At 47.1% G+C, this 10,694-nt stretch overlaps 1 protein-coding gene across 4 annotated transcripts in view; it reads left to right on the top strand.

The window, feature by feature from the left end:
* The first annotated feature begins 36 nt into the window (after positions 1-36).
* Atad2b (ATPase family AAA domain containing 2B) overlaps positions 37-10,694 on the top strand; it is a 141,213-nt gene continuing 130,555 nt past the window's right edge. For 2 of the 4 annotated variants that reach the window (XM_042696646.1, XM_042696645.1), the window contains exon 1: positions 9,894-10,151. In XM_042696646.1, coding sequence (XP_042552580.1) covers positions 9,936-10,151 — 216 coding nt within the window. In that variant the 5' untranslated portion in view covers positions 9,894-9,935. Of the gene's footprint in view, positions 89-9,892; positions 10,152-10,694 lie in introns of those variants that run through there. The other 2 variants (XM_042696647.1, XM_042696648.1) reach the window with 2 other exon arrangements.

The following is a 10,694-nucleotide window of genomic DNA, read 5'->3' as shown; positions in this document are numbered from 1 at the left end:
CCAGCAGACCCCTGCCGTCCCTACCCAAGTAAAGGCAACTTGTGAGTCTTTTGAACTGTTCTCCTGGTCAGCGATTTGGGGATCTATGGTGAGTCCAACTATAAAAACAGTGCTTCTCACCTATCTGCTGAAGTAGAGTTACTTTGATTCTTTTGGATAGAGAGGCTTTTTCCTTGCCTCAGTTTCCCAATATTACCAGCTTGCAGCTCCACCCTGGAAAAGAGACATCTCGTTGGTCCTTTGTGAAGCTCTTTGGTGTTTGTTCATTTGTTCCCTGTTTTTGTCTTTGTCTTTCTTTGGGGACATACTGAGGCCACCTAACCACTGGGTCATGACCCTAGCCCTTTTTTTTTTTTTTTTGCCTTGATTATTTTCAAGGTAGGGTCTCATTTGTGCCCGGGAAGGCCTGGGCCAACAGTCCAGCTTATGTTTCCTCAAGTCACTGAGCATGACAAGCAAACGTACCCAGTCATTGTGCTTTCTCTGTAGCTAGCTATTGAGATGGAGTCTCCTGAACTTTTATGCTCCAGCTTTTCTTCAACCGTGATTTCTTTGATCTCTGCCTCCGAAGTCATTAGGTCTGAGCTACTATGTGCCCTATTTGGTTTAGTGTTCTAACATGTATAGTTTTTCTTTATCCCAACATCGTTTGAAGGGTTCTTGTCAAAAATCTGTTGACTAGCTCTGAGCTGATGGCTCACACTTGTAATCCTAGCTACTCAGGAGGCTGAGATCTGAAGATCTTGGTTCAAAGCTACCCTGGACAAAAACTCTTATCTCCAGTTAACTAGCAAAAATGCTAACTAGAGGCAAGGCTCAAGTGATGCAGTACCAACTGTGAGCAAGCCTATCTGGCAAGAGCAAAAGAGGCCTTGAGCTCAAGCCCCCCAATGACAAACAAATGAAAACCTTAGCTGGGGATGCTAATTTTCCTTAATTGTTTTTTTGGTTTTTTTTTGGTTGGTTGTGGGGCTTGAACTCTGGGCTTGGGAGCTGTTCAGCTCAAGGCAAGGGCTCTACCACTTGAGTCACAGCACCACTTCCGGTTTTCTAGTGGTTTATTGGAGATAACGGTCTCATGGACTTTCCTGCCAGGGCTGGCTTTGAACTTCGATCCTCAGATCTCAGCCTCCTGAGTAGCTAGGATTACACTGCTTTAACTGATTGTTTCTAAATGCAAATACTGCTTATTGATCATTTGTTAATGAGAAATGTCTATTTAAGTACTTTGCCTTTTGTGTTTTGTTTTAAAAAATAAAAAAAAAACCAGGACTCATGCTGGCCTCAAATTGTTCCTTCCTGCTTCAGCCTCCCAAGCTCTGTGGTTACTGTAAAGAACCACTACTCCTAGCTCTCCTTTCCTGGTTTTTGAGTGTGGTTGTTTTTGTTGTTATAGCACTTCTTGTTGTTTTAATATATTTTTAATTTACATATGGGTATTAATACTTTCTCAGATACAAAGAAAATTTTGCATTTTCTCACCATTTAGTGGATTGTCTTTAAGATCTTTTCATAGTATTCTTTGGTACACACAAGTTTTTAACTTTGGTTCAGTTTTCCTCCCTCCCTCTCCCCCTCTTCCTCTTCCTCCCTCCCTCTCTCTGTCTCTGTCTCTGTCTCTCTCCCTCTCCCTCCCCTTCCCTCCCCCTCTCTATTTTGCTTGTGCTTTTGTTGTCATAGCTAAGAAACCATTGCCAAATTCAGTGTCATGAAGATGCCCCTCCAGGTTTTCTGCAAAATTTATAGGTTTAGATCTGATTTTTAGGTGTTTGAGCAATTTTAACATATAGTGTAAAATAATTGCCCAGCTGTCACCACATTAGGGGTGAAGGGGTCCCTCACTTTTCTAGTTTACATGCAAAAGTCATGGATCCTTGAGATCCACTGGTGAAAAGGATTTCAAAGCCTCACAAAAAGAATCTCAGGGCTGGGAATGTGGCTTAGTGGTAGAGTGCTTGTGAAGCATGCATGCAGCCCTAGGTTTGATTTCTCAGTAGCACATAAACAAAAAAAGCCAGAAGTGGTGCTGTGGCTCAAGGGGTAGAGCACTGGCCTTGAGCATAGAGAGGCTCCGGGACAGAGCCAGACCCTGAGTTCAAGCCCCAGGACAGGCTGGAAAAAAAGAAAAGAAAAGGAGAATCGCACAAGGTAGAAGTTTTAGAATTTATTTTAGTACACACAGAAAAAAAAATAGAAAAAAAGAAGAAATAGAAAAAAAATTAAAAAACATTTTTTATTCTCTAGGAAATTAAAGGCTAAAAATGATGATTCCTGTATGTGTGCCTTTATACTTCCAGAACTGAGAAGAATATACTGTTACCACGTTATTTAATTGAGTAATCCTTAGACAGTGGTTCAGTTTGGTTTACTCTTCTGAGGCATGGAGATGGGATCCAGGCCCACCTGAAACACAGGGATCATAACTGACTTTTTTTCTCTTGGTCAAGCATGCCTTCCAGTTATCCAGTTCTCTGGAGGTTCTCTTGTGGAGGCTTTTTTGTTTTGCCAGTCCTGGGGCTTGAACTCAGAGCTTAAGCAATTGTCCCTGAGCTGCTTTTGCTTAAGGCTAGTGCTCTATCAATTGAGCCCACAATGCCACTTCTGGCTTTTTGTATTCACGTTGTGCTGAGGAATCGAACCCAGGGCTTCTTGGATGCTAGGTAAGCACTCTAGCACTAAGCCACAATCTCAAGGCTAGCACTCAGTCACTTGAGTTACAATCCACAGCTCCATGTCTGGCTTTTTTTGGAGATGAGGGTCTCAAGGGTTTTCCTGCCTGGGCTGGCTTTGAACTGTGATCCTTAGATCTCAGCCCCCTGAGAAGCTAGGATTACAGGGGCACCTGCATTTTCTTTCTTTCTTTCTTTCTTTTTTTATAGAACATCAACAGGAAGTCAGATTGAGATAGATCCTTTGTTTCCCATTCTTACAATTGAACATCTAAGAATGATGTGGTAGGAAGACAGCTAGTTTTGTTTAGTTTGTTTTTTGTTGGTTGTAGGGCTTGAACTCAGAGCTTGGGAACTGTCACTGAGTTTTTTCAGCTCGAGGCTAGAGCTCTAACACTTTGAGCTATGGCCCACTTCTGGTTTTGTGGTGGCTAATTGGAGATAAGAGTTTCTTGGATTTTCCAGCCTGGGCTGGCTTTGAACTGCAATCCTCAGATCCCAGCCTCTTAACTAGCTAGGATTATAGGGTTATAGGTGTGAGCTCCCAGTGCCTTTCTTAGAATTTTTGGCTAGGTGCCAGGTGCCCGTGGCTCATGCCTATAATCCTAGCTACTCAGGAGGCTGAGATCTGAGGATTACGGTTCAAAGCCAGCCCGAGCAAGAAAGTCCGAGCAACTCTTACCTCCAATAAACCACTTGAAAACCGGAAGTGGCTCAAGTGGTAGAGTGCTAGCCTTGAGCTAAAGAGCTGAGGGACAGCGCCCAAGCCCAGAGTTCAAGCCCCACAACTGACAAAAAAAAAAAAAAAAAAAAAAAAAGAAGAATCTTTGGCTAGGTAAGTTTATAGGGATATAAAAATCTTGTCCAGCCAGGCTGAGATCTGAGGATCACAGTTCAAAGCCACCCAAGCAGGAAAGACTGTGAGACTCTTATTTCTAATTAACCACCAGAAAACTGGAAGTGGCACTGTGGCACAAGTGGTAGAGCACTTGCCTTAAACTGAAGAGCTCAGGGGACTGGGAAAGTGGTTCAGTGGTAGATTGCTTGCCTTGCATGCCTGAGGCCCTGGGTTTGATTCCTCAGCACCACATAAGCAAAAAGAAAAAAGCCGGAAGTGGTGCTGTGGCTCAAGTGGTAGAGCACTAGCCTTGAGCTGAAGAGCTGAGGGATAGTACCCAGGCCCAGAGTTCAGGCCCCACAACCAGACCAAAAAAAAACCAAAAAAACAAACAAGAGCTCAGGGACAGAGCCCAGGACTAGAGTTCAAGCCCAAGATGGAAAAACGGAAACAAAGATACTACACTTTACAATAAGAATAAAAGCAAAAGTTGCCACAGGTAGCTCACAGTAGTAATCTTAGCTACTCTGGAGGATGAAATAGGAAGATCCAGGTGTAAAGCCAGCCAAGCAGGAAAGTCCATGAGACTCTTATCTCCAATTAACCACTCCACGACTGACAAAAACAAAAATTGTCAAATTTTGTGGGTACCAACAAAAGTCAAAACATAAATTTTTGGGGTTGGGGATTTAGCTCAGTGAAAGAGCACTTGCCTGGTAAGTTCAAGGTGCTAAGTTTGATCCTCAGCTCTGCAAACAAACAAACAAACAAACAAAAACAACCCCAACTTAAAATATCTTTCAAGTTAGAGGAATAGTTCCAGTGATCCCAAATAGTCTTATTTCCCAATGTACCAGTGCTGCTCTTAAATACAATAGTGCTCATTTAGTTAAGACAGACAGATGGAGGCCAGGTTTTTCTTTTTTCTTTTTTGTGACAGTACTGGTGCTTGAAATCAGGGCCTGGACCTAGTACCACTAGAGCCACAGCTCCACCTGTGGAGTTTTTTGTTTTTGGTAGTTGTTGGATATCAGAGTTGATGGGCTTTCCTGCCTGGGCCAGCTTTGAACGTAATCCTCAGATCTCAGCCTTCTGCATAGTTAGATTATAGGTATGAGCCATGGTAACCAAACACTTGCTCTCTCTCTCTTTCTCTCCCTTCTTCCTTCCTTCCTTCCTTCTTTCTTTATTTTCTTCCTACTTTCCACCTGTTCAGTATTGTGTGTGTTGGTGTCAGGGACATTTGTTCTTGCTTGGCTTCTTTGCTTGTAGGTGACACTTTACTGCTTAACCCTTGCTTGCCTCTAGTCAAAAAAATTTTTTTTGCCAGTCCCAGGGCTTGAACTTAGGGTCTGGGCACGTTTCTGAGCTTTTATTTATTTATTAATTATTATTATTATTTTTTTTTTGTCGGTCATGGGGCTTGAACTCTGGGCTTGGGCGCTATCCCTGCGCTCTTCAGCTCAAGGAGAGTGCTCTACCACTTGAGCCACAGCACCACTTCCAGTTTTCTGGTGGTTTAGTGGAGATAAGAGTCTCACGGACTTTCCTCTCTGGGCTGGCTTTGAACTGTGATCCTCAGATCTCAGCCTTCTCAGTAGCTAGGATTATAGGCATGAGCCACCAGTGCCCGGCTCTGAGCTTCTTTTGCTCAAGGCTAGCACTCTGCCACTTGAGCCATAGCGCCACTTCTGGCTTTTCTGTTTTTGTGGTACTGAGGAATTGAACCCAGGACTTCATGTATGCTAGGCAAGCACTCTACCACTAAGCCACCTTCCCAGCCCTAGTTCAGCATTTTGCTGGTTAATTGGAGATGGAACACCTGACTAAGCCCTTTCTATTATGTCTCCTTCCTTATTTTGTGGTTCAAGATGCATCTCAAGCATTATTACCTCTCTAGAGCCTTTCCTTCCTGCCCTGCTCGAATCACAATCCTGTGCTTCATTCTGGCTCATGACATTACAAGCATTGAAGCCAGTTTGTTTCCAGGCCCAAACTCCTGGAATTCCATGAATCAGGTTTGGGTACTCACCCCAAGTAAAGTGACAGTGAAGGCAGAGAAAGGTGGAATGGATACATGCCAGGAAAAAATAGTACTTTAGCTATAGGTTTTATAGACTACGTACTGGGGGTTGAGGGAGAGAGATTGGCGAAATTATTAAACCAACAGCCCTGGTCAAGGTATGTTATTTAATTATTCAGTTCTTGTTTTGGGGAAACTTTTAGAGAGGTTGTTACTACTGTCCTTACTGGTCAGAATAATCAAGTCATTGTTGTCTGGTGGGTGGTCTATCCTGAGGAGAGTCTGTGGTTCCTTAGTAGTATTTTCAATCTCTTGTCATAAAGATGTTACTCTTCAGTTCTATCTTTTTGGGAATCTAACGTAATTGCAAAGTGACTGCAGAGGGAATGGCATATAGCAAAAACTGACACAAAATAGAGGCAGGTGTGCCAAGTTTTTCTCCTGTTCTTAATTCATAAGCCTATAAGCAAGTGCTCTTCAGCAAAAACACCTTTATTGTGAAGCCCTGAGGAGGTCTCTGAGAGAGGGAAAGAGAGGCCTTCGATTTATATACGACATGAGTTCTTGACTCATGGCAAAAATTCAAGGATGATGAAGTGGAGGTATGCCTCAGTGGTAGGGTGCCAGCCTTGAGGGAGAAGCCTAGAGGGTAAACCCCAGTAGTGGTGTGTGTGTACTTACATGCATATACACGTGCGTGTGCGCGCGCGCGCACACACACACACACACACCACACAAACAAATAAGGATGAGTCAGAGATAGGCTCTGATGGTTCTTGCCTGTAATCCTAGCTACTCAAGAAGGCTGAGATCTGAGGATCTCAGTTTGAAGCCAGCCAAGTAGGAAAGTCTGGGAGACTCTTCTCTCCAATTAACCACTAGAAAGCTGAAAATGCTAAAAAGGCTCAAGTGCTCAAGTGGTAGAGTACTAGTCAAGTAAAAAGCTAAGGGACAGGCCCTGAATTCAAATCCCAATACCAGCAAAACACACACACACACACACACACACACACACACACACACACACACACACACACACACACACACACACACACACACACACACTACCACCACCACCACAACTAACACCACATTTTTTTTTTTTTGTCGACTGTGGGGCTTGGCTTGAACTCTCGGCCTGGGTGCTGTTCCTCAGCTCTTCAGGTCAGGGCTAGAACTCTACCACTTGAGCCACAGCGCCACTTCTGGTTTTCTGGTGGTTTATTGGAGATAAGAATCTCAGGGTCTTTCCTGCCCGGGCTGACTTTGAACTGTGATCCTCAGATCTCAGGCTCCTGAGTAACTAGGATTACAGGCTTGAGCCACTGGTACCTGGCCACCATTTTTTTTTTTTTGTTAGCCAATATTTGGGTTTGAACTCAGGACCTTGAGCTCTTGCTTAGCTCAAGCTCTTCTTTCTGGTTTATCATTTTAGCCATACCTCCACTTATAGCTTTTTGCTGGGTAATTGGAGATAAGAATCTAAGGGATTTTTCTGCCTGATTTTATGATTCTCATATCTCAGCCTCCTGAGTAGCTAGGATTATAGGCATGAGTCACTGGTGCCTGGCATAGTTTTGTCTTTAAGGAATATATTCATTTTGGACCACATTCTTTTTTTTTTGGGGGGGGGGGTCCGATCGTGGGGCCTGAACTCTGTCCGATAGTGGGGCCTGGGCGCTGTCCCTCAGCTCTTCAGCTCAAGGCTAGTGCTCTACCACTTGAGCTATAGCACCACTTCCGGATTTTTTCTTTTTGCTTATGTGGTGCTGAGGAATGGAACCTAGGACCTCAGGCATGCAAGACAAGCACTCTACCACTGAGCCACCTTCCCAGCCCATTGGGCCACATTCTTGAGATTCTATGTTTTATTTCTTTGTACTGATCATTTGGCTAATCAGTCTCACTGTACTCATATTGTCCTATCTGTTCCTTACACTGTGTGAGTCAAAGAGAGGGTGAGAGGGCCAAACTAGATGTCACATAATTATTCAGTCACTCTACGGAGACACTATGTTGTTAATGACAATATATTATTTTCTTTTATGGTTGAGTGTATTAATGGGGCTATTTGCAGTTTTCTGTGGAGTTTGTGACGTTTCAGTACTATGTACTAGCAAAAAGTAGGAGATACATTTCAGCATTTTACTTATTACCCTTATCTCTTATTTTCCCTATCTCAGTTCCTTGTCTTTCTCCTTCTTTCCCTCCTTATCTGTGATCCTTTTTGTTTTGGTCTGTGGGGCTTGAACTCCAGGCCTGCGCACTGTATTTGACCTTTTTTGTGTGTGAGCTAGCACTCTACCACTCTGAACCACAGTTCCACTTCTAGTTTTCTGGTCATTTGGAGATAAGAATCTCATGGACTTTCCTGATGGGGCTGGCTTTGAACTACAAATCTCAGATCCCAGCCTCCTGAATAACTAGGATTACAGGTGAGTGCCAACAGTGCTGCATTCTGTTATCTTTTTGAGGACTTGAACTATGTTTCTATTTTTAAAAAGCTCTATTTCTTACCCTGGCAGAATACCTACCACAAAATTGGTTTTAGATAAACATTTGTTGTTAGTAGATGGTATTACGTTTTACTAATCCAAAATACATTGTTTTCCCAACCTAGCATTAGAAAAACAAAGGAAAGTAGACAAATCCTATCAATCAGTTTGCCTACCCCATAGAACTTCCTTGGATACTTCCTATACTACTTAAGTCATATGACTTAAGCCTCTTTTCTGCCGGTTAATGAAACTATTCTGTTCAATCGTGTCATAACCAAGAAAATTCAGGTCTATTTTCATTATGAGGTATTCACATCCTTCAAGAGGCTGGTTATTAGTGGTGGATAAAGTGTCTTGGGGAGGGTGTAGTGTGCAAATTAGTATAAGAAGTTTCCATCAGTTTTTTCTGGAATATATACTGCTTGCCACACATAATGCCTATGCTCATTCCCAGTGCATGAAGTGGAACTTTGATGCCATTTGATTTTTACCCAAATTTTCTCATTTTGTCAGCTCTATAAGCAGGAAAAATTTTGACCCAATAAACAGAACTTGTGAATTTGCATTTGTATATGTGTGTGTGATTTTATTTTAGAGTTAACATATATTTGTACTACCTTGTGTCCACTTTGTGAACTCGTAAATTTTTTGAACATTCTTCCTACGCAACAGCAGAGTTTTTCTTATTCTGTAGCTTTAGTTTTTTCTTTCCAATTTGGATGACAAATTCTGATTTTCAGAGTCAGCTTTCATGCGTCTGCGGGCAGGCATGGAGGGAGGGGACAGTAATAAAGGCTATCTGAAGATTCTTTTTTTTTTTGGGTCTGGTCGTGGGGCCTGAACTGGGCCTGGGCGCTGTCCCTCAGCTCTTCAGCTCAAGGCTAGCGCTCTACCACTTGAGCCACAGTGCCACTTCCGGCTTTTTTCTTTTTTCTTATGTGGTGCTGGGGAATCGAACCCAGGGCCTCAGGCATGCAAGGCAAGCGCTCTACCACTGAGCCACCTTCCCAGCCCCTGAAGATTCTTCATGGAGCTCTGTGGCTAAGCTTAGCAGAAAGAACCCTGTCTCGCGTTGCGTAAGAAGCAAGGTTTCAGCCTGCCTTCTTTTTAAGCTTACTGTACGGCAGATACAGTAGATGTCACTTCATATCCCTAAGAAAGTGCTGCTGAAGTTCCAACTGCCAGCCCTGCGCCCTCGTCGGCCTCACCCTTTGTCGGCCGGCTGTTCCTTGCCCCATCCAGGTCACCTAGGAGGGTGTGGATGTCGGGTACTGGGGCTAGGCTTGGGCACCAAGTCCCACCACGGAACTAATCCTACGCCCAGCCGTCGGGCCATGCCAGCCATCCCGGTCTGGCCGCCCAGACAGCGACCCGGCAACCACCGAGCTGAAGCCCAGAGCGTCACCACCCGGGCCCCCGCGCGCCGGCGTCACGCAGGGGCGGGGCCTGATGGCGGGCTGGGGTGGGGGGGAGGGAGCGAGCGAGCGAGGAGCTGGGACTAGGAGGGCTGCCTGTCCTTAGAGCGCCCCACAGTGGCCAGAGCCGGCAGCGCCCTCGTCCGCCCTGCGGTGCTGGAGCCCTGACGCACGGAGATCGAGAGAGAAAGGGGCAGAAATGGCGGCTCCGCTCGGCTCCTGCTGAGGAGGGTGAAGCCGGCGGAGGGTCTGTGCTGCCAGCCTGCAACATCGCTCCCGCCTGCCACTCCCTGCCTTCTCGTGCCGCCTTCCTTTCCGCTGCCCTGCTCTCGCCCGTCCTCGTCTGCATTCCGGCTTGTCCGGGCCGGCTCGTTCCTCCCGGCCCGGCTCGGCTCCCCTGGCCCCGAGCGCCCGGCCGGCGGGCGGGCCAGCCTTCCTCGGCGCTCCCGGGAGCGGCAGCCGCGGCGTGGGCCCCGGCCCCCGGGCTGGACCATGGTGAACACCCGGAAGAGCTCGCTGCGCCTTCTCGGGTCTAAGTCTCCTGGGCCCGGGCCTGGGCCTGGGGCCGGAGCGGAGCCTGGGGCGGCCGGAGGCAGCAGCCATTTCATCTCCTCTCGGACCCGCTCCTCCAAGACCCGCGCTGCCAGCTGCCCGGCTGCCAAGGCCGGGGGAAACGGAGGCGCCGGCGTGGCTCTGGATGAGGCCCGGGTAAGAGCGCGGCGCCCCGCGTCCCGGTGCCTGCAGGCGCCGGCCGGGCCGCCCTGGCTTTGTCTGGCGGGGTTGGGGGGCAGGAAGCCTCCGGCCGAGACGCCGGTGGCCGGGCCCCGGCCCGCGGGTGCGGCGCAGGGCAGCGCCGAGGAAGGGCCGCCCCGCGAGCCCTTTTGCTTTGCCGGCCCGGTTCTTTTGTGTGAAGAACAGCCCTGGAGCCCGGGGGAGAGGGGTCTGGGGGTTCTTTTCCGGGCAGGGGCCGGCCCGCGTCCCGCGTCCCGCGTCCCGGCGGTGCTTCGCCGGGGGAGTGTGGAGGGGAGCCCGAGCGGCGGGCCCGAGGCCCCGGTGGAGGGGTTGCGGGGAGAGAAGTGAAAGTTTTCCGGCGTGTCAAACCCTTGAAAGTGTGTCAGCCTGTGCCGCTGCCGAACTCCAGCTTACTCTGAGTTTGGGGGTGGTTCAAGTTGGTGAGGAAGTGAACGGAGCTCCAGCTGGCAGCCAGGCAGAGAGGCTGAAAAAGTTTCCTAGCTGCACTGGCACGAACTT

The sequence above is a fragment of the Dipodomys spectabilis genome, unplaced genomic scaffold, assembly GCF_019054845.1.
Source record: "Dipodomys spectabilis isolate Male_0828 unplaced genomic scaffold, ASM1905484v1 ptg000210l, whole genome shotgun sequence".
Lineage (NCBI taxonomy): Eukaryota > Metazoa > Chordata > Mammalia > Rodentia > Heteromyidae > Dipodomys > Dipodomys spectabilis.
The sequence above is the reverse complement of the archived record's forward strand: the minus strand, read 5'-3'. Positions and strand labels throughout refer to the sequence as shown.